The sequence below is a fragment of the Labrus bergylta genome, chromosome 13 (assembly GCF_963930695.1).
Source record: "Labrus bergylta chromosome 13, fLabBer1.1, whole genome shotgun sequence".
In the NCBI taxonomy this organism is placed as follows: domain Eukaryota; kingdom Metazoa; phylum Chordata; class Actinopteri; order Labriformes; family Labridae; genus Labrus; species Labrus bergylta.
The window spans coordinates 3,398,020-3,422,129 of record NC_089207.1 but is presented as its reverse complement, the minus strand read 5'-3'; the positions used below and the strand labels follow the sequence as shown (position 1 = coordinate 3,422,129).

The window sequence follows — 24,110 nt, the reverse complement described above, 5'->3', positions numbered from 1 at the left end:
CGAGCCATACACTGTGTATAAGATAATTAATTTACAGTCTATGGCTCAGATCTAGCTGAGAGTGAGTGGCTGATCTTACAGTGAAATATACATTTAATAAATGTCGTGTAAGGCAAGAAGATTTGACCTGGCAGCCCAAAACCACCACAATGAGCGGTGACTTCCTCTTCGTTGACGGGATCTTATTTATTTTCTTAAGAATTTTTTTTTAAAGTGACACCTGTTTTTTTTTTTTGTTTTTTTTTTGTTTTTTTTACAAACGTACATTTTCGTTTTTCGTTTCTGTAATCAACAATAAACTAAAAATGCGATTTTTCTAGTCTTTAAATAAATCTTGAGACAGGATTCTTCTCTATCAATAAACGATCTATGGCAATTGCTTCACTTCCGGAGACTCTTAAAGGAAAACGAGCGTTTGTTTTGATCTCCTGCGTATGAATTATTATAAGTATAGTCTATGAAAGTTTGATGTTTACATTTTATTGTTTTCAGAGGGTTTTATTCTATTAATTTCCATTCTAACTGCTTCTATTTGAATTGATTTTAAAATGTGCTTTTTTTGTTGCTCAACCCACAAAGTAATTTTAATCAATTTACTCACAGTTTACTCATTTGGCATTGATAAGCATTTATTCATCCAGTTTTATTTCAGACCTCTGTCGGGGTGTTGGGGGTCTCCCACATTTTCCTGTCCAGCCTGTGTGCATGTTACAACTGATCACGACACGGTCATAACTTAATCATTAACAATGGATGAAACTAAAACAGCATTTGGCAACAGCAGCCAGAACAACATGAATACCTCTAAGCAAAATAACATTTTCAAAATAAAATCCACTGTCTCTGTAAGTTCTGTACAGTAAGGTTCATATGAGCGTGGAGCTGGTAGACTGACAACAGAAGAGGTGTTATTGATGAACAGTAAAATGCAATGTGCATTGTTTCCTTTCTAATATGTTTCCTCAGCAGTGTACAGTAGCAATAATATAAAGTAGTAGCATTTGTCAATCCTCATGCAGGCTGAATTTATTCAAGCTTTAATCCAATTTCATCACAAATTCTGCATATCTATATGAGTACTGTAAACACTTTGGATAAACTAAACCCACATTTGAAGGGCATTAAAATCACTATAGTGCTGCATACTGGAATATGTGTAGATATTAGAATGATAGGAAATGTGATATAGATTTGTGACCCAGTTCCTTAAACAAAGCTTCCCAACGAAGCATCACAGGAATATTAGAAATAACTTTATGAGACATCATATCAGTACAAAACAAAACGACTCTGTGCTTGTTGTAGAGAGTGACGTGTTGTGTGATTACAGACGTGGTGAATGAAAACACATGAAAGAGTACGAGACAGTGGATGGGAACCAAACAAACAGTCTGAAAGCACTAAAATGAAACCATGAGTGCTTCGAGTTTAACAACTTTCACTTTGCAGCGCAGTTTAGGTCCAAAGAAACATCGTGACAGGTCAAGAAAAGCATCCTCTTAGCTACACTAGACCAGCTCTCCCAGTCTTTATAAACCTTTATAAACATTTTTTCTAGTGTAGCCTTACAGGGTCTGGCTGACAATATTCATAGTTTCAGTGTTTTTGTCAACAAATCCCATGGAAAGAGCAAAATCAGGAAGAGTTTCGTACATGCTTACTGTCTCTTTTAGTGGATACAGTCAGAAAACGGAGAGAGAGAGAGAGTTGGGAGTGACATGCAGGGAAGGAGCAACAGGTCGGAGTCGAACCGCTCACTTGTAGGACAACAGCCTCTGTAATGGGGCGCCCAAACAAACCGCCAGGCCAACCTGCGCCCCCTGTTTCAATTTTAAAAAGGAGCTCAGTACTCTCCTGTAACAGCTGGTCACTCTCGTGCACATGTTACTGAAAACAGTCAAAGTGTATTTGTTGGAGACTGTTTTCAACATAAATGGATTAATACACATTTGGTGTTCCTGTGATTTTTTAAAAGGTCACAACGTGAATAAACTGCAAGACCTATTTTTCCTGTAATGATGGAACATGTCTGACAGTAATATGGTGAAGCTTATTGATGTGATTAAAGGCTTTCTATGTGATTCTTCACACTTAAATGTAGAAATCAAGTTTATCCTCTGAAAATAACTCTGTGAGTCATGACTGTCTACAATGGGTGTAACACCCGAGTCCCACTGTCTGTGATGCTTTCAGAGTTTTCAGAGTCCTATCTTCACTTTGTTTACATCGCCAGGACGGCCGGCTGACTCCTCCCCTCATGTATAAAAGTTGTTTAATTGAGGGACTAGAGAAAAGAAGAATAACATACTGTACTCATTGCTTAACTGTGTTTCTAGATCACGCTCATTTCAGGTAAATTTACATGCAGTGTGAAGATACCAGCATAATAAAGATCGCTAGCATTAGCATGCTAACACAACAATGCAGCGCGAGTTGTTTTGGTTTCATGCTGGTGCTCAAGGGCGACATCTGCTGGATCAAAAAGAAATCACATATAAAGCCTTTAAACTCTTTGGGACAAGAATGGAGCTCTTCTACACACGTGTGCTCGTTTTGGTCTTTGCACAGGATTTATTGACAAAAAGAAAAGTAGAGAATATCCACAGCCTTTCAGAGACAAACTGATTAAACCAAATAAAATCAGCATGGACAAGTACGGATATGTCCCCATCCATTAATCTAAAGGCTGAAAAACTTTTCTTTTTTTTCAGGGACACCAAGTTATACTGACTCAGTTTTGCGCCCTGGTGCTACGACTGGCACAGCCAACAGTGTGGTCGGCACAGTGGCTACAATGAAACACAGAAAGCCACATTTTTACTTTTTTCTGGATGTGAAAAGTGAGATTTGAGTACTACATGAGGAGGGGGGGGGGGAACTGCTATAAAACACTCTACAGTAGCACTGGCACTTGGACATCTTAATAGTGATTAAGCACAGAACAAAGGGTTGTTGTTCCAGTTTGTGTTGGTCTTTTTTGTTTTGTTTGTGTGGTGCTATCATCATTATCTCCTTCAGTCTTTTGGCTATAGGTGAGTCCGCTTAGGTCTCGACTTTCCCGTACGTCCCCTCTGGAGGGCGATACTGTTTGGGGAAGGCTTTGAGCTGGAGAGCGTTAAAGGCGTATTTACGACATCCCACATTCTTCATGGTGTTCTCTCTCCTACAGCCCTCACTGTGGAGACACAGAAGAAATGCATTGTTAATGTTTGTCAAACAGAGGCTGTTGGTGCAGGGTTACTATACAGCGCACTGTAACAGCCAAAAACATTTCCATGAGCTGCCTAAATCAACACTCTGCAAATGAAGCCACTGAATGAAGCCGTAGCTTGACGCTCCCAAAACTCCTCTCTTACGTAATTTTCATCCAAAAAAAAAATCCACAGGACCAAATGATCAAATGTTTACTTAAACAAAAAAAAAAAAAAACAGATACAGGTTAGTCCAAAACTATACAAAAAGAGAGAGATGAGGAGAGAGAGGTCAAAAGACTGTGTGGCTCCACTCTCTACTAGTCTGAACTGAGCCCAATTAAGTCCACAAGCCCCTCCCCCTCCCAGATCCAATGAACAAAATTATTACATGCATTCATACATTTAACATGATGTGCAATAAGGCTCCTACATCTCCTTTAAGATTAAACTTCTTTACAAAATCGTCCACTTAGCACCCCCTACAGGCCGGAAGCATTTCTTTTTTTTTGTGATGACTGATCATCGCAAACATTTTTTTCTGTTTGTTTGTTTCTGAATTTGCTGACCTGCGCATACAGTCCAAGGCCTGGTAGAAGACCTGCGGGGCGAGGGCGTGCTCCTGCTGAAGGATCTGACACTGCTCCAGGGTCAGAGACATGGCCGTGCGGTCCTTTGCGCTCTTACAGCTGGTGAAACGCACTCCGTTCAGGCGGCGACACACCTTCAGGGTTTGGAGACGAAAAAAGGGTTAAAGAGGAAACAAAGAGAGTTTGGATTTGAGGGGTTGTGGGTAGAAGACAGAGAAGCAGTTCCACCTCAGCTGCTTGCCAAAGAATCTCCACATTCTTGCTCTTCTTGGCGTTCACATTCAGACTCAGCAATTTCAGCAGATCGGGCAGGCTGGTGGTACTGCGGGAGCGAGGCAGGCCTGAGGAGGAAACAGAGGAGGGCAGATGAGTCAAACTGAAGAGAAATCACATTAGTCCTTGTATTGTGTATGTATCTGAACGTACAGTCTTCTGGCAGGACTTCTTTAAACTGGTCGTAGTACGAGCTGAGGCGAGTCATGTTCTCCATGTTGATCACATCCTGCAGTGAAGTGTCTCCAAACCTGGACACACATGTAAGATGTTAAGAGTTTAAATCCTAGTTGTCAGTCATCGTTTTTCCTCTTCAAATCATCGGCTTTCTACCTCAGCTTTAAATGCTCCGCTGTGCAACCTGAAGCATGTTGTATGTACTGAGCCTACATGCTTTTTTTTTTATGTCACAATTATTTGATATATTTCTCTCCATAGTGTAATCTGTTCTGCACATGTTAAATTTACTAATTATCCCTGCACTCAAGTTCACTTCATTTGTCTGTCTGCTCGCCGTTATATTGAATAGTTTCTGCTGATAACATGTCTACACTCCTGCACTTTAACTCATGTATCACTGATTGCACAGCTCCCCATGTCAATACTGTTCATTTACAACTCTGTTTTTGCACATGTACATTTATATACAGCAAAGTATGTTGTATTTAATCTTTTCATATTTAAGAATAGTAATGTTTAGTTAAATCCTGGTTGTATATATTCCCAGTCTTAGTTTTGATATTTTTAGTGTTTATTTACTTTGTATTTAATATTATATTGTGTTTAAATTTGCTCATATTGTGTTTTTTACTCATATTGTGTGTTTGGACAACCTGCTGCTGTAACGCCACAATTTCACAGTTTGGGATCAATAATGTAATTCTATTCTATTCTATTCTATTCTATACTATAGCCAAGTTTTAAACCAGGGTTCAGGGTCTTGCTCAGAGGCATCTAAACAGCATTTTGCCCGTGGGTTCAGACCATGACACGTCACACACTATATCAATCTAGTCTTCATTTAAACCTCTTTGTCTTTATCTTAATTCACTCGTTGTTCCTTCCTTTAAAAACATTAAATAGAGCGAGGGGAATAAAAAGGGAAATAATTCAATTTAAAATGAAAACAAGAACACTAACATGCCGTCACAACCTTATGAACCTGTTAATAGTTGGTCATTTACATTAAAAATGTTTTTCATATGATTCTTTTTTTAAATGAAAGACCCCATACTAAAACTATCATACATGAGCATTAAGGTAATTGAGTACAACATGTAACATAAAAACTATAAAAGTGACCACATTATTCAAACAGTCAAAATGGTCATTCCCCTCCGGTGTGTCCTTCAGCCTTTAATCTTTCCTTTCACTCAGATCTCATAGACTCACTTCTCAGCCAGCGTCTGCTGCTCGTTGATCCCCACGTTGAAGAGGACGGGCTGCACGCGCAGCAGCATCCCGTTCTGGATCTCTCGAGGCAGCGAGTCGAACATCACCCCGGGCATCGGCACCCTGACGTTGAAGCCGTTCCTGTTTCCCGTGATCACCGGGAGCATGTCTGGAGCGAAACCTGAGGTCGCCTGAGTGACTTTAAAGGTGACGTTTCTTAAGTCCATCACCCCGACACTCATATCCTCCAACATGGCGAGCTCCTCACCTGGAAGAAACAACGAGGCATTCTGATGGAACCAAGCCATTATCAACAACCGGCGAATGTCCTAATATAGAGACAAGTTCTTTATTACCTGAACTCTGTTAAAGAATATCAACCAGAACATCTGAAAGCAGCAAACTTTATAATTAAAGTTTGCATTTACTCTGAGCAATTTATTTAAATTTTTATGAAGTTTTAATTGCTTTTAATGCATTACTGGTAATTCTGCGTTGGTGATAAATTTAAATTGTCAAAGTTTAGAGGTCATGACTTTAAATATTGATGTTATTCAGCAAGATCAGGGCGGCTAAACGCTAATTTACATGATTGACTATGAGAAATTACTCTTAACATTTATCATTTTCAAATAATACGCTTTTTTTTTTTTTTTTTTGGGAGCCACGGTAGCCTTGAGGTTAGTGCGTGCACCCCATGTACAGAGGCTCAAGTCCTTGACAGCGGGTGTCCCAGGTTCAAATCCGGCCTGAGGCTCTTTTCCTGCATGTCCTTCCCCACTCTCTCTCCCATAAGTTTTCTAACTCTCTCCGCTAAAATAAAAGCATAAAAATCCCCAAAATAAACCTTTAAATGTTATTATTTTGGGCCATGTTTTTTTTTATTTTTAAGATTTATTTTTGTGCCTTTATTGGAGAGATAGGACAGAGGATAGAGTTGGAAATCAGGGAGACAAAGAGTGGGGAATGACATGCAGGAAAGGAGCCACAGGCTGGATTTGATCCTGGGCCGCCCGCTTGGAAGACTACAGCTTCCATACATGGGGCGCGCGCACTAACCACTGCGACACCAGCGCCCCATTTTCAGCCGTTTCTGACTTTATTGATAGGACAGCTGAAGAGAGAAAGGAAATGTTGGGAGGAAAGAAAGAGTGGAGAATGACATGCAGACATGCAAAGGTCCGAGGTTGGATTTGAACCTACATCTGCTGGGACAAGGACTACAGACTCTGTACATGGGGCATGCGTCATAACTCCTACGCTATCTGGAGCCCTAGATGAATGTTTCTGCAAAATATTGTGTCTTGTACACCCTGAAGTCTGTCTCTCGTTTGAGTGATTTAAACAAACAACAATAACACTCCTCGCCCACTTTCACACACACACACACACACACACACACACACACACACACACATTACCGTATGTACTGAGCAGGCTCTCATACTGCACCAGCAGGCCGATGGTGTGCAGCTGCCTGAGGAAGCCTGAGTCACACAGACTGTTCCTCAGCTTGATGACGAAGCCGCAGATCAGCGCCGTCAGCTGTAAAGCAGCACATCAAAAGGCCATGTTGTTAAAGCACACTATGCACATTGTGTAACTCTCATCACAGTGAAAGACAGGGTGCTTGTGAGGGTGGGGGTGTGTGGGGGGTTGGGAGCTGACAGACCGTCTGACAGAAGACGACGTCGCGGCGGTACTGCATGGTGAGGCTCATGGCGATGGTTGGAGCGCTGTCCTGCATCAGCAGAAACACCATGGACTTCTTCGCTTTGTCGCTCATCAGAGACACGCAGTCGGTCAACGTGGTGAGGAGGGGGTACAGAGCGTCGTTCCATTCCCCTGTGGGATGTAGAGACAAGTTAATCACACACACTCTAATACAAACACAGGGTCTGTTTAGAATTATAATTATAATAATAATCTTTATTTATAGAGCACTTTTCAAAAACAAGTTACAAGGACAGCAAATCTAAAAACAGGCAGGTCATAGAATAATAAACAAGGCAAGATTAAGGAATAAAAAATCACTTTAAAATATAAAATCCCTTTTTTAAAGGAACTGTAAAAATACATACAATTCTTTTAAAGGAATTCTAAAAAGTGAAAATAGTAAAACAATTTAAAATCAACAAAAATCAGGAAAGGCTCGCCGGAAAAAGTGTGTCTTAAGAAGAGACTTAAAAGAGATGACTGATTCTGTTTAGAGACAAGCACCAACAAGATTTAATGCACCTGCATTAGAAGACTTTAAGGAAGTATTCCTCTCACCTGGTGACTTCTTTTCTACATCTGGGCTGCTTTCTATGAAGGAGAAAAGAACATGATGTTTATTTAAGAAGACTCTTTCTCCTCTGCTTGGAACTTAAAGGGATACTTCACCCGTTGAAACATGAATCTGTATTGACATTGGGTCATATATGTAGAAATGTGAAATACATTTTGGAGTTGGGGCCTTCTTGGCCGAGAAAAGGCAGAAAGTGTCTTTTTGGCTCATGTGGATGAAAGACACCAAATCCCAGAATGCACAGCGGCACTCGCTGCTATATTTATATTTTTCCGCCATTATCAGCCTTCTCCATAGAGCCTGTTAGCTTAGCTTCCAAGCAATATGGTGGACGTTAAGTTTCGATTCTGGGAGTGAGTTCCCACCCACTGATCTGTGATTGGTCTGTAGCTTCAGTGGTTAAAAATATGAGGAACTAGCGTTGTAGTTTCACCCCCCTAACCACAACAGCTTCCAGTGACGCAAAAATCGTCATTTTGCGTCACTGGAAGCTCCTTTTCAGACTCAGAAATACAAAGACTTCACATCTCAGGGGAAAATGAGGGCGGGATGCACGACTATTCAAAAATACTACCAGGTTTCTAATGATACAAAGATTAATGCAAATGGGGGAAGTATCCCTTTAAGATTATGTTTCTGAATCTAAATATCCAGCAGCATTAAAGCAGAACATGAGCATGTCAACGAGAATGAACCTGCAGATGTGATAAACAGGATGTGCAAGACATGAAAGAGTCTGATGGAGGGATGATGTTGATGTTGATGATGGATGGAGAAGATAATAGAGGAGGAAGTGTTGGTCAGAAAGCTACTTCATAAATGTATGTTCTTGTACCCTACTTGTTTTATTATTATTCTTATTATTTCCTTTCATGTATAAACATGTATATGTGTAAGAGCATGTACATTTACATATATTTAGGTTTGTTTTAGTTTCTTTTTTCAATTATTATTGTTTTTCTTTTTTTATTATTCATTTGTTTTCAATTTTATTCTCTAATTCTTGAAAGAAAGCTTCTTCATGAGAGTGACATAATGATCTTTGTCCTCTGTAGTGGTGCACGATCATGCAGCACGACAATAACTCTGTTTTGTGTGTGTGTGTGTGTGTGTGTGTGTGTGTTTGAACCTTTCTTTGCGGTGGTGGGCTCCTCGGTGGCGAGCTCGAAGACGTCCTCAGAGCTGCTGTCACTCTGCAGTTTGTCTCTCTGCAGCAGCCTGTCCACTCTTTGAATCACACACTCCAGACTCTTATCCACATTCAGCCAAACCTTCTCCTGCACACACACACACACACACACACACACACACCATGAACTGAGTTAGAAAAAACCCACTTCAACACAGATGTAAATGAAGCACACAGACTCTTCTCTTACCCACTCCTCCTCGTGTAAATCCGCCTGGAAAGAGGCGCGCTTGTTTTTACTCCCCTCGCTGCCGCTGCCGTCTGTGGGAGAAATGCGGCGAGACGGCGAGGTGGCAGAGCGAGATGGGGAGGCGGGGTGGTGGCGGGAGGGAGAGCGTGACGGGGAGCTAGAGGAGGGCGAGAGGGAGGAAGAGGACGGGGATGGGGTTCCTAGCTGTGTGAACTCAGGGCGGGCGGCTGCCAGGGCGAGGATGGCTGAGGCCAGCAGCTTCGAGTCGCACACGGTCACCAACTGACGGGTCTGCGGGGGGGGGGGGGGGGGGGGGACAAAAAAAAACATAGAGGATGAAATATATGCTCTTGAAGGTTTTGACGTTTTGTCTGTATTTATTTAAAGACTTTATATGTGATATTGTGATCCAGCAGATGCTAATGCTAGCGATCTTTATTATGCTGGTATCTTCACACTGCATGTAAATTTACCTGAAATGAGCGTGATCTAGAAACACAGTTAAGCAGTGAGTACAGTATGTTATTCTTCTTTTCTCTAGTCCCTCAATTAAACTACTTTTATACACGAGGGGAGGAGTCAGCCGGCCGTCCGGGCGATGTAAACAAACTGAAGATAGGACTTTGAAAACTCTGAAAACATCACAGACAGTGGGACTCGGGTGTTACACCCATTGTAGACAGTCATGGCTCACAGAGTTATTTTCAGAGGATATACTTGATTTATATTATATTTAAGTGTGAAAAATCACATTTAATACTGAAAACTGTAGGCTTTAAAGCTTTATGGCACAAAAGTATTTTTAAAATAAAAACAGAACTAACATGAATAATTATTTTTATAAGGGAGGAAAAAAAATGTTCTTGCAAAATACAACTTAAACAACAACTGACTGATATGATGCCTCTGTTACTTTAGGTTTCAAATCAAAACATTGTTACCTGTGTTCTAATCTAATATTTCACCAAATGTCTGAATATTTTAAGTTTCTGTTTACTGTCGAGGACACATTTTACTTACAGCTCGCTTGAGAAATGCAACAATAATTTAATACGTATAATATTCTTGTTTTGTCTTTAGCCAAGGATGAAGGTTTCTCACAAATAGCGAAATATCAAAGATACTCAGACTTGAAGTTTCCTTGACATTACTGTTGTGCGACGTGTTAAAATTTGATATTTGACTGCGCCTGTGTCGACACTCCTTATATGGGCATGAAGGTTTTTCTGTGAAGCATATTGTGATTACTTGGAGCTTTCCTTCAGACTGTATTGACACTCTGAAACTTTGTTCCTTCTACTTGCAAGAAGAATTAAAACTAAACAAAGACATCGATTGACTCATGATCCTTTCTTTTGCATTGTTAGCAGACATTTCCAGCACAACAGCGACACAAGGTTAGGTGATGATGATCATAGAAAGTACTTTAAATGAAACAATGCATCCATTTTGAGGGCATCAGTGTGTCTGTGACTCGGAGGACTGCTGACGACGCTGTTAGTCCTCGTCTCATTTTGAGAGCAGACTCTCTTTTATCTGCTGGACAGTATTACATTTGTCCTTCTTCACTTCATCCCCCAACATTCAATTTAAAGATATTTTTAGCACGCAAGAACAGATTGTTTCTATCGAGGCAACATGAGCTGAGATGAAAAAAAAAAAAAAGTAGTTTAAACCTTTGCAGAAGAGGGAGAGAGATTAAACAAAGACGAGCTATTACAGCAGTTATCCCTCCACTTCCTCCTCCTCCTCCTCCTCGCTCACCTTCTCTGACAGGATGGCGAGCGTTCTCTCCAGAGCGTTGGCTGACCGCTCCTTCGCGGCTCGAGACAGACGTTCAGTGTAGTAACACACCTGGGTTTTCAGAGTGTTAATCTGACCAATCAGCTCCTTCGCTTTGACAACATCCTGAGGCTGGTAGGTCATCCCTTTAGGGCCGGGACCACCAGAGCTTTGGGTGCTTGATGATGAGTGGGTGCTTGATTGAAGACAAGTGGAACAAAAAAAAAAAAGGTGTTAAATTGTGGAAGAGGAACAAAAAACAAAAAAGCATTTGTAATACACTAAACACAGTCTTACCTTTCCTCCACATAGGTGCTGATTAAGAGCAAAACATGGTTCATTAGTCACTCATAAAAAAACAGACTGAGATGTAAAAATAGCACAAAGGTCTGAGTTTCTCTACTCACTGTTTCCTGGCTTCTTCCAGCTTGTGCAGCATTTTTCGGAGGCCGCAGCCTTTAAATCCTTGATGATGTGCTGCAGGAGCACCGATGGTCACAACGTCGTATGTGTGGTCTGAACAGAAGACACTCAGTAAAAAAAAAAGTATAAAGATACCTGAGAAATAGTTTCATTTTGGGAAAAAAAAAAAAAAACACAGTTTGGCAAACAAATACCAACCATAGCCAGTCTCTCCCTGTACTCGCATCCTCTGGATGTGCAAGTTTGTGGGAATAAACTCCAATTTCCTCTCAGCCTTTAAGGTGCTAGACTTAAAAGATGGACCTGGGAGGGAAGAGAAAGAGGAGATAAAGCCTCTTTGTGTTTCTGAATCAAATCTTTTAATATCAAGAAGCAGATACATTAAGCTGATTGTAAGATGACACAGCGGTTCAACATGACACATCATTGTAGCTGCTTGTTTTAAGTGATATAACTTCAATAAGATGGATGAAACTTTAACTTTGTATATATTCCCAAGTTCTGTCAATTTTCTTAAGCTAGAAAAAAAAAGCTTCCCCAAACTACCAGACTGTGTAGTGCTCCCTGTTATTAATGGACTTTGACATGTTGATTGAGTGGAGTGTCATGTTAAGGTGACATGTCGTGCACACTTTGTGGATGTCATGTTATACATTGTTTGTGTTTCTGACCTTTGTATTCGTGCAGGTCACTGATGGTCTCCTGGTAGGTGAGGATGATGGTCTGATACTGAGTGATGATCTGCCTCCTGAGGTTTTCCCAACACGCAGAGAGCTCACCCAGCTCTTCCAGCTCACACACCCTGAACACACACACACACACACACACACACACACACATGCATTTACAGTAAATACATCCAACTGATGCAATGATCATCTTACAGCTTCCAGTTAGTTCAGCTTTTTCAGTTTCAATCAATTAAAAACATCATCACTATCAACTGAAGAAGACCTCTAGTCAAAACGTTGTGATTAAATAAAACATTTTTGTGGCATTTAAAGAAGCGTGCCGGCACATCTTCTTCTCTCTGCTGTTCTTGTATTGCCCTGCACCTACAAGTACATGATGTGTGTATAACTAGCCCTTTTCTAACTCAGTGAAATATACACAACAGATCCTAAAATACTCACATTGCAGCCACCAATAGAAAGACGGGCAATATTTGTAGTCTTAATTATAATGTTTCTTCATCCCAATGTTGATGATAACATAAAAGACTACATATAGAATATGAGTTAAATTATAGACGCAGGTTTTTGTAATGTAAAAAATTCCACAAATATACTGACATGAAAAAGTTGTAAATGAGATTGTGTGGACTTCTCACTCACACTCAGACTTTTGTGAAACACTGGATTTAAAGAAACCATTAATATCTGAGAAGAGAATGTCCTTATTTCACACTCATTTAATTACAGTAATAAATATATTTTTTAATCCTTTAATCACTTGTTTCTATTTCTTTTCCTGCTCTTACCTTCTTATTGCTGTTATCTTTTGATTTGCTTTTAGCTCTTTTAGTTTCTTACATCTTTTTAAATCTTTGGTTCCTCTTGGTCTCAGCTCGTGTTGTTGGGTTCTTATGATGGTTCTAATGATGGTTCTTATGATGGTTCTTATGATGGTTCTAATGATGGTTCTTGTGATGGTTCTTGTGATGGTCTGGTTCTATATGTCTGTTGGGTATCGTGCACTTTGGGTTCTTTTCTGTTGAATTGTATTTAATTATTTTTAGTATTTTGCATTTGTTATGTTCTTGCTGTTGTTTATGTTCTTCTGTGTTTGGTTTAGTTTGTTCTTGTTTTTGCTGTTTGTCAAAGCACTTTGTAAACCTGTGTTTTTAAAAGGTGCTATATAAATAAAGTTATATATTATATATTTATATTTTATATTATTAGCTATAAATTATTATTATTATTATTATTATTATTATTATTATTATTATTATTATTATTATATTATTATTTTACAATCTGTGAGGAAATCCAAAGCTGCAGCCAACTAGAGGCTTGTGAAGACTGACACAAAGTAAAAAAATAATGTTTAACTTGATCCTATATGTCTACATTAAACTAGACAAAACCCATCAAAAACGAGGGTTTGTTTTTATAAGTGAGTTTTTGGAAAAATGGAAAACTATTCACATTAAAAAATTTAAAAGCAAAAGAATGAAAAGCAAGATGAAAGAAAATGTGGAGAGTAGACTCAAGCACTTTAGCCCTGACAGAGTGTGAAGTTGACGCCCCCCCCAACCCAACCCCCCCCCAACTAATCAACGCCCTTTTGCTTCTATGGCATCTAATCAATAATATCGATGCAGTTAAGACGTTACCTGACGGCGTCTTCCTCCAGCAGCAGTTTGACAAACTGTCGAGGAATGTGCAGCGAGAGACCTGACTCGGCCATCTGCTCCAGGATCCGGAGGTGGTTGCCGTCTGTGGTGGGGAAGCGGTACGTCCGCGACATGACGCCCCCAAACGCTGAAAAAAAAACAACAAACACTCAGTCACAGCCGTGAATCAGTGTTACATGGACGACAATCCAGATGTCACAAATGATTAAACAGAGTCACACAGCACGTTTATTTATAGTCGTAACGATGCACTCACCAGCTTTCAGCAGGGGATCTTTGCACAGGGAGGACGACTTGGATTTAATGCCCATGGATTCAGTCAAGCTTGCATCGACAGGGAGAACCATCTGAACACAAACAGACAAATCCTCATTTCATCACACTTTACTACACGGCGGAGAGGATTTTCACAACTGAGCAGCTGGAATGAAGGCGTGCTGAGTGTTTTGTGTGGGGAAGGATAATCAGGTGGTTGCTCATTGGCTGGCTTTCAGTCAATCTAATAATCAATAAAAACCAGCTAATCATTTCCACACCAAAAACCTCAAACCTCAATCATTTAAGTTTTTATTAAAATCTCAATCCTGAAACCGATTACCAGTCTGATTATTACAAAATTGTACGCCTCCAGGAGAGTCTTCTTACTTTTCTTTGTGTGCTTTGTAGCCAGCACTTAGTAATAAAGGACTTCCAGTAAAGACTTTCTGTGCACTGCCATTGTTTACAGTCTGACGAGCTACTTGAGACGTGAAAATGGAAATGAATTGGAGTTGAGAGACAACATGTTAGAGTGCTTTCCAAGCTGTGCTCGAAGGGAGAGATCTGTTTTTTAGACATTAGCTGATGGGTTACTGGATACTCAATCATGGATGATTGTGTTCCACCTGTAAACAACTATTGTAGTGGACAATATTTGTCTACAAATGGAAACCAGGTTGTAGTCCCGCCCCATCACTGTACGCAGAACTGCAGAGATTTATCCAAATGTCAGCATTTCTGTTTTGATTCATAAAATCAAGAACATTTTCCAGATGACTCACCCTTCCATTGACAGTATCTCCTCTCTGTAATCTGGCCACAGGAGCTCTCTGCTCTCTCTTCTCCTCTATCTGCCAGGCGATGACGGTGATGTTCCCAACGCGCTCGTTCTCCGCCGACCTGATCCACAGTGACAACTGGTAAATTAACTTTCCCTGCGCCCAAATCCGGCGATCAATGACTGTAATTTTATCACTGACAGCGGAAAATGAACACTTTTTACTTGTCTCCCTGTTACCTGAGAGTGAGGTGAAGTCTGTGGTGTTTGTCCTGCAGCAGCTCTTTCACAGAAAACATGGACGAACCAAGCATGTACATCTGTCAAACAAAAGCAGGATTTAGAGGATTTCACCGACATGAGTGCAGACTAAAAAAGGATTTATAGTAGAGTACATTTCCTTCCTAAGGGGAATATATTTGAGGACAAGTGGAGTCAAGGTCTTTGAAGAAGTGATTCTTGTGTTTGGGCTCACCGTGCCCTGCGAGCGGTCTTTGACATCGTAGACAGAGAGCTTGACCTGAGTCTGCTGTGTGATCAGAGAGTCCTGGAAGAAGGCCACACTGCTCAGGAATATGGGGTTACTGGTGCCCTGAGGACGGAGATAAAGAAGGAGGTGAAACCCGTTTTTGAAATCTTCAGAGAAGGCAGAAAAGAAGATGTAGTGAGTTGTCATATACTGTACCTCTATGATTTCAGTTTGAGCGTGTTTGGTCCAGAAGGCCTGGGGTGGAGTCGTGCAGCTGACGGCGACGAAGCTGGTTGGCTTACGATCCAGAGAGGGAGTAACCAGCTCACTACAGGCTGCAGTGACATAAAAAAACACACAGGAAGAGATTACAAACTGTGGGATTTAATAGTGGGCTGGCCACTAATCCCTGACTGCAGGAGGAATAGAATACAGTAGTTTAGAACACTCAGTTGTTTACATTAATACTGTCATGCTTAACGAGGGATAAATATAGAAAAAAGTTGTTTTCCATACAAATAATGAAGTCACCTTCTAAGCCAGTGACTGATAAAGCACATCATCCTTCATCCTTCAAAGCGGCATCAAATTATTTTTGGTTCATTTATTTTAGAAACAGCTGTAAACACACCCGTCAAATAAAATACAGCCCTGCTAATTATTGCATGTTGGTGTTTCAGGTACACTTTCTGACAACAGGAGCACAAAATTCAGAATATATACATATATCTGAAGACAAAGATTAGTTGCATAGAGCTCAATAAATTTAGATGTGACACTGTCAGAATCAGAAATACTTTATTAATCCCAGAGGGAAATTTGGTCGTTACAGTTGCTCCAAAATATACAATATAGCAGTAGAACTATAGTAATATATATAGTAATATAAAATATGAATCAAATAGAATAGGAATGTAAGTAAGATTTCAATAATAGGTACAAGAAATATTTACAGGAATAAGAGTCAGATGGAATATATACAAACGTTTTAAAGATTGTTTCAATATTGCACTTTGTTATCATGGACATATTATTCATTATTATTATTATATTGCAGTTTTAATAAATAATGAGTTATGGTGGAAGATGCAACCTTTACCCCCCCCCGAGTCGGTTTGTGGAATTTCTCATCCTTCTCATCTGTTAGTGCTATTCATGTGAAGTGGAAGAGCCCAGAAGCAACAGCAGCTAAGCCACACAAACTCACATGGGCCAAACAGTGCTAAAAAAAACTGCCTATCATCTGTTGCATCACACACTCGAGTCCCTAACTGACCCCTGGATGCATAATCAGCACATAAACTTTGCTTATGAAGCTTCATGAATCGGACAGTTGCATGCAAGCCTCACATAACCAAGCTCAATCTAGAACAGCGGAAACATGTTCCATTGAGTGATTAAGTTTTCCTCATTGTAGTCTGATGAATAAATGTGGCTATGGCTAATTCCTGGGCAAAGTGTTTGTTTTTTTAATCAGGGTTTGAGCTATCTGTTTAGTATAAGTAAGTATTAAGTGTATTTTCAAAGCAACACGATAAAACACATTATAGCCAAATAGCTGCCTCCAAATTTATGGCAACAGAATGGGGAAGAACATTTGCTGTTCTAGCATAACTGTAGCCATGTACAAGATCATTACAATCAGTATAACCATTAGAGCCCGTAGATGAGTCTGGTGTGGACTTTTCAAACTTTATCTTTCAGACCATTACTCATTATTATTATTATTATTATTATTATTATTACTAGATTCCTCTGTATATTTGCAGCAGGGTTTCTAAGTGGATCTTTCTGAACTTACCCACGCTAAACTCCAGCACTGGCTCGTCTGGATCCTGACTGTTTCCTGTAATGATGAGGGAGAAAGAGGAGGAGGGGGAGTTGTTGTTTTTTTTCATCATCATTAATGAAGCGAAAGGGTTACCATGGTAGCAGTTACTTAGTTACCTGAGAGAGCCAGCCCCATCATCTCAGCCGAGAGATCAAACGTGTTGGCCCGGTAGACCGACCACGGCCGGTGGCGGGGGCTGCGCTCCTTCCCGGACATGGTGGGTTTCACGTCAGGGCTGATGGCTGAAGAGGAGAACAATGTTGTGCCACCACACTAAAAAAAAAAAAATGTGCGAATTCGACTTGTCCTCTTTAGTTCGTTTGGATGTGTGCGCCTTTGGTTGTCCTTTTGGTTACTGATTGGCGCGGTCACACATTTGACATCGATAATTCTGAAAGAAAAAAAAAAGAAACAAACAAAGTGATCATCTTTGTACGGCCATGGATCATCTTTGATTGTGATGTCATCATTTTTATTAAGATGCCAGCTGAGGTCTAACTAAAGACAGAATAAGAAAACTGCTTATAAGTGGCTTCAAGTGGCTGATCTCAGGCAGCATAACATAACTCAAGATGCAGCGTTGAAGCAATGAATAGCTAATATGAGCGATCTTGACATTGCTCTGATGTTACACGATGAGATAAACGACGTATGAGGGGTTGTGTGTAGTTTTCTCTACAGTGCTTGACTTCTTTCTTCCCCTCTCATGATGTGCTAATATAAGCAGTGGGGAAAAAAAAAAACCTGTGAGGAAATGTGTGACTTTTCACACAGCTGCGAGATGTGACACGCTGCAGCAGATTGAATCCTCACCTTCCATCTCTTGCTTCTTCAATTTTTATGACTTAATTATGATTAATGTCACACATGAAATGCTTAGACGTATAGATACTAACAATGTCACACTTTTCCTTTTTCTAAACTTAGCCACTCTAGTTCAGATATCAGTGTCCAAACGTAATCCTCTTAGCCATCAGTTACTCCACAAATATCTTTAACGACAAAATGGAAATGATCTCAAATAGATTTTTTAACCATTCAGACTAATAATTCAGTATTTTAGTAGCTTATTCCTATATGTTGAGCATGCTTCTATACAAAAATAAAGTTATTCTAGGAAATACTTAAAGCATTTAATTACATTTTTTTCGTTCCATACAAGAAACAAATTATATGATGGTGCTTCATCCCCTGAGGAGCATTAGTTTAATCTGTTACGTTGTCATAATCTCTTCTTTAAGCGAATCAAAAGTAACTTGAGCTGTAAAGGAACAGGAGTGAGATGGATGTGGAATAACAGACACCCCCTGATTGGACTTAAACCATGAAACAATTGTGCTGACAAGGTCTGTGCTTTCACCAAAAGGCCACTAGGACACTATAATCAATGTATTTTACATTTTATATATATTTTGAGTTGTTAAAGTTTGGGCCTCAAAGGGTCACACAAAGTTCTGTAAAGGATAATGTGAGGGTTCATCATCTGGGGAACAAGAATATAAACGGCGGCTTTTAAAAAAAAATCTTAAATATTGGTTCAAGATATTAACTAGTGTTCACAAATGGGACAGTTTTGCAAAAGTCATCAAGGTCACTGAGAATGACCTTGTAAAAGACATGAATGTGGGTGCCAAATTTTAATTTTCACTGGTACTTTGCTAAGTATATTATTTAAAAAAAACTCTTACAGAAAATATGTGACATTTCAATTCGATGTAAACATCACTCTGATCATCCCAACAAGTATTATATTATTTTGAAGGCTCATAATGCAAAAGCAACAGTTCTGTATAATGTTGTCATGTTGTTACTTCACCGACCTGCGCCTGCCAAAATGAAGTGTGCAACTGTGAGAGGACAGGAAGCGTCTGCTGTGCCAAGTGTGGCACACACAGTAGATATTGGAAGGAAACACTGATGCATGAGTGGGAATTAGCAACAAGATGAGCAAGATGTTGAATTGGCTCCTGTAAAGCACGGTTACTGTAAGCACAAATATGATCAACAGAGAACAAGCGCAGGAGAAGAAATATGAAATATTAAAGCAGTGCAGGAAGAAAATGGGAAAGGTTAAAGGAAAAGAAAAGTTATCTGATGACTAAACTGAGCTGAAAGCTGCTTCAAAAGGCTAATGTTTACATGTCGGACTCAGTTAACCTTTACTATTTTACTTGCATGTGTGTTTGATACACAAACATCTATACTTGCCTTTGCTCGGAGTGATAGAGGGAATTCATTTTTCTCTTTTCTTTTCCCCTACAAAAATCAAGTTACTGTAGGTGTCCACCAGCCTTGTGTGTGTCACTGTGATCCACTGACCGAAGGAGAACAACTGAATGTGCAGTGCAGTGCATTCATGTGTTAACATTTGTGTAATGGATGTCTATTTTTACACGACGTGAACCCGGTTTTGACGTCACATGCCACGTGCAACACGGTCCCTATGTGAGTTACTTTTGGTGACATAATATTGACTTTCATTATTATATATTATTATTATACCGACCCTCACTGCTACTTTTTCAACCCTATACCAACCACAACCTTAACCACTGACCAAAACTTTAGCTTTATCCTATTGGGACTTATGTCCCCGTTTGTACAAATTCAAGGTCTTATGTCCCACTAATGTAGGGTAAACCAGAACACTCTCACACACACACATTAATGGAGTGTGTGAGTGTGTGTACTGGAGACTTATAACTTTAACCACTACTTGTTTAGACAAAACTCAAAACCTATCTGTTCTCAAAAGCATATGAATAGTTTTTTTTTGTATGTGTGTGTGTGTAAGTATGATCACTTTTGTGGTAACTGATGTTTGCTTTGTCGTGTGTATGAATTATTAATGACTGTGGAGACACTTTCTTTCTTTTGTATGCTGTGTTTTGATTCTGTTTTTAACCTCAATGTAAAGCACATTGAGCTTATCTGTAATGAAATGTGCTATATAAATAAAATTGCTATTGCTATTGCTAAAGCTACCTTACACAAACTGCAGACCAACAAGCGGTCCCCAATCAACAACTTCAGTGTGTGTCATCCCCCAAAATGTACATTAGATCAGAACACACACACCCGTTTACTTTGGTGACTTTAACAGATGACAATACTGTTTTGCATTACTTTTCTGTAGACTCATACTAACTTAACTAACTAGGTTTTAGTCTGTGTGATACCAGCAATAATAGTCTGTAAGTCAGAACACACATAACACAAAAAATAATCAGCGCAGTGAGGAAATTCCAAAATGTGAGTGTGATGCTTTCTGCCAATAGCATTTCTGTTTTCGGGACCTTCCTGCGATGAGATGAAATTACAGCGTGATGCTCTGCTTCATTAAGCTGTGAGGACATTATTGTCAGTGGGAGCTGCCTATATAACATGCTTTAATCTAGACGGCCTGGAGCTAAGTGGGAAGCTCTCTTGGAAACCCTCAGTGGATCTAATGCGAAACCACAGGGAGGCATGGCTCATCATCATCACAACATCTGTCTGACAGTCATGAGCGACATGCTTAAAAGGAGAGCAAATGCCCGGGAGTGGTGCTAAAAATATCAATCAATGAGCAGCTTGATGAGTTGATGGAACATTGATTAGTAACAAATCTGATTACAGTGTTATCGTGAAAGGGATATAATGAACAAAAATCATACTCATGTTCTACTTTGTAAATTGAGAGGATTGTCAATTTGTCTATATTTTATATTTTAGTAGAAATTAAATATCTTTTGATTTTTGCCTTTTGGATCGGACTAAAGAACAAAGACATTTGAAGATGGTTAGTTAGGAAATTGTAGTGGCTGATATTTACAGAAACATTTTGAACAGCTATAACAGCTATAACAGAGCCCCCCTTAAGTCAGTGAAAATATTTCCAAGCCCCCCCATTACAACTTTAAACATAGACAGACATCCATTGTTAGCGCCATAGAGGACAACAGGTTAATATAAAAAATAGAATTTGGCCATTAGTATAATTTTGTTTATATGTTTATAATTAGTTTTTTACTTTTGAATTTTAGAATTAATTTCCATTTTTTATATTTATCATGTATTGAAATATTGTGTGTTTATAGGTTTATGTGTTTAAACTTCTAATCCTGCAAGAAGTGGCAAGAGGGTTTTGGTTTGAGTTAAGTTGCCACTACATCAGTAAACATTAAAACTGAATTTCATACACATCCTTTGCCAACAAGTTCCATTTACAAACAATTTGAAACATTTTCTCCAAAGAAAAACAGAATTCCAACTTCAGACATCAAACCGATAAAAACATACATGCTACTTTTACAGAGGATACACTGCAACATGTAGCATTCAATGCTTTCCACAGATTTTCTCAAAACTGTCTGGAGCTTATAGATGCACATCATACACTGGTGGTCTCTCTATATTAACCACTGGGTAAAGCTGGGGGGCCAGATATGACACATCTTTTCTTGTTTTTGTTCTAGTAGTTATGATGTTCAGTGTGCATTCAGCCTTATATTTACCAGACAGCCAATTAACACAACATTGGCAATGGTTTGCTTGTAGTGCAGCCCTGTGCATTCAAAAAAAAAAAGAATCTTGTCATGTGGCGCCCCTCTTGCAATAACTCCAGCTCCCTTAGGGGTCTATGGCCCCCCAGTTTGTAAATCACCTGGACTATTTCACCAAATGACTTAATCATTTCAGGTTTAGAACTTCCCCGTTATTTTTGCTGACAATCTTCTAATCATTTTCTGATAGTGAACAAAACTTTATTTACTTACTTTACTTAAGATTTATTGAGAATTTAAAAAAAACTTTATTCCCCAGAACTCAAGGAGGCATTTCAAAGTGTCCATTTCCTCTGACTAACTCCAAATCCAATATGTGGCATTGGACATCCAAAGAAAATGGATGTTATCCCTCATAAAAAAGCGATTATTCAATTTCCCAAATAGTCGCGTAATTATTTTTTGTCCATTAACTTATTGAGTAATCACTTGTTTGGTTCATTAAAAGATCATTATTACTTGAAGAATGTCTTGTTGTTAAAGATCTCAAGCCCTCTCACAGCTAACACACTGACAAAAGGCCATTAGGATGAGACTGAATTGTGACCAGCTCCACAGCTGCTGCTCTGTGAGTGACCTCTGATCTCCAGAGGTCAAACAGGGTCATGCAGTGGTTTCCTAGCTTCAATGGCAGAAGGACAAAAAAGGTATAAGTTACGTTAGGAGGCAATTGTAGCTGTGTGTGTGTGTGTGTGTGTGTGTGTGTGAGGACAGGGAGGATTCAGGTGGTCCTCGTGGTACCGTCCTCTTGGGGGGGGGGGGGGGGGGGGGGGGGTGTCTGGATGCAAAAATGACCCAGTTATTCAGACTGGCTGGCTGCGCACAGCTGGCCCCCTGCAGATGCTGTCACTACCGGCTGTACTGCAGAGCCTTTATCTCCCACATATCCTCTTTCTTAACTCTCCCCGTCCTCTAAATTTAAATCTCTCTTAAACGTCTCATACCCCCCCACCCCCCCTTTTTCTGCTTTGTCATCAACCCCCCCTAAACCCGAACTATCTCCCTCCTTTCCTGCATCCCCCCCTTTAACCCTGATGTTCCTCTCAATTTCAGTATATCGATCCTGATTCAGTCCAGAGCTGAGCTGTGCTGACATGTTCTCCCTCAAGACTGATCTACAATGAGCAATTTGATGTTGTAACCATGGACACATTGACAGCTGACTCAATCCATGGTAGGAGGAGAACATGCAAAGCAGTTCATTTCCAAGAGGAGAGGATTCAGCCCCACACACTCAAACATAAAGTGAAAGAAGCATCATGCATAATTAGGCTCTTGTTACCCAGACAGCAGTAAACTGAGCATGAGAAAGAAACCTTTGAAGATGATAATAAATACACTCTTTCTAATGAAGCTACAGGATCAAACACAGGGTTCCTATGTGAGGTGGATCCTTAGGTATCAGGATGATCACTGATTTAACAACAAAGTAAAAAACTAGCCGGTTTATGTTCGCCTCATTCCTCACCAAATCAATTTTTGCCTCAATTTTTCTAATATAAAAAGAGTTTAAACTATCAACAGATCAAATCCAAAACACGCTCTGTTGAGAGCATCTGGTTGGCCTGAGCATGGCGTGACACGTTGGTTCAGGAGCACCATATCCGGTTTTTGATGTACAAAAAAAACCATTATTTTCCATAATCCTGCAGCCAACACTCCCCATAGCCATTCATAAACCTGCATGAAACAAGGGTGTCACCCGGTCTGTACACCAGCCAGCAACCGTGAAGATAAACCAGAAGGAAGCCAAAAGCTGCACACTAGAATCTATTTATAGCAACATTGAGTTAAAAATACTGTGATTTTACTTCAATGAGGATACATTTTTTTCCCCCCACTGTCACACGGGCAATAACAAATATTGCGTCATGACATCTGCTGATGCTCCTTCAGTGATGCTGCTGCTGCATGATGCTGCAGGATGTACACCTCGTTCAGCTCAACTAAAACAAAAAACAAGCCACGTCTAAGAAGCGAGCACATACATCGACATTTGAGTCCTTTGCTAATGGGTGTAAACATGTCTTATTCTGACCCTGCTACGAGGAGGTGCTGCTCTTTCTGTACGGTACACACGCCCTAACCCAATCAAAAATGATGACATGTCAAATGTGAAAAACACAAAAAAAAAAAGACATATGAGACATACCTTTGAGGGGGAAAAGAAGATTTCTGTTCATGTTGAAGAGCATCCTTGTAGGATCCTCGACGATGTCTGCAGTCAAGACTCGCCCTGACTCCCCTTCTGACACATCGAGACGTAATTCCTCCTTCTGGGTGCAGTGCCTCCTCACTCCGCAAGGGGGCACTAACGGCCCGATCTGCTGATGAGATTGTACCAACAGAAACGAGCTCAGGGTGGATGAAAAACTTTACGTGAATTAAGAAAACAAGAGCATTGATTAAAAAAAAAAACCCAAAAAACGCTCATATTAACTAAAGTAAGTGATTTAACAGGCCTTCTCTTAGGAGTTATGTAGGCAAATATAAGAAGAATAAATATATTAAAGTCCAAATAGCCTACTTCTAAAGAATGGACAATTTTAGAATA

General features: G+C 39.8%; 1 protein-coding gene across 2 annotated transcripts; it reads right to left on the bottom strand.

The window, feature by feature from the left end:
* Positions 1-622: 622 nt before the first annotated feature.
* On the bottom strand, positions 623-23,848 carry inpp4aa (inositol polyphosphate-4-phosphatase type I Aa). 2 transcript variants are annotated; one of them, XM_020648395.2, is made up of 24 exons: positions 23,709-23,848; positions 17,129-17,403; positions 16,983-17,027; positions 15,398-15,516; positions 15,188-15,304; positions 14,953-15,032; positions 14,717-14,834; positions 13,933-14,023; positions 13,656-13,803; positions 11,992-12,122; positions 11,519-11,623; positions 11,305-11,413; positions 11,195-11,212; positions 10,880-11,093; positions 9,116-9,406; positions 8,866-9,013; positions 7,721-7,753; positions 7,119-7,291; positions 6,868-6,991; positions 5,447-5,714; positions 4,208-4,305; positions 4,010-4,122; positions 3,761-3,915; positions 623-3,175 (listed from the first exon to the last, which is right to left on the bottom strand). In XM_020648395.2, exons 2-24 carry the CDS (start codon positions 17,226-17,228, stop codon positions 3,043-3,045), a joined length of 2,931 nt encoding a protein of 976 aa, XP_020504051.2. In that variant the 5' UTR covers positions 17,229-17,403; positions 23,709-23,848; the 3' UTR covers positions 623-3,042. The 2 variants fall into 2 exon arrangements, with proteins under 2 accessions (XP_020504051.2, XP_020504052.2); XM_020648396.2 differs by lacking the exon at positions 11,195-11,212.
* Between the last annotated feature and the right edge of the window lie 262 nt (positions 23,849-24,110).

What these genes read in the sequence shown, in the direction of transcription:
- inpp4aa (XM_020648395.2), bottom strand. Translation starts at nt 17,228, where the DNA reads ATGTCCGGGAAGGAGCGCAGCCCCCGCCACCGGCCGTGGTCGGTCTAC. An exon ending in TGTAGAAAAGAAGTCACCAG is followed by an intron (nt 7,292 to 7,720) that starts GTGAGAGGAATA and finishes TACATCCCACAG; the next exon opens with GGGAATGGAACGACGCTCTG. An exon ending in GCCTTGGACTGTATGCGCAG is followed by an intron (nt 3,176 to 3,760) that starts GTCAGCAAATTC and finishes GTGTCTCCACAG; the next exon opens with TGAGGGCTGTAGGAGAGAGA.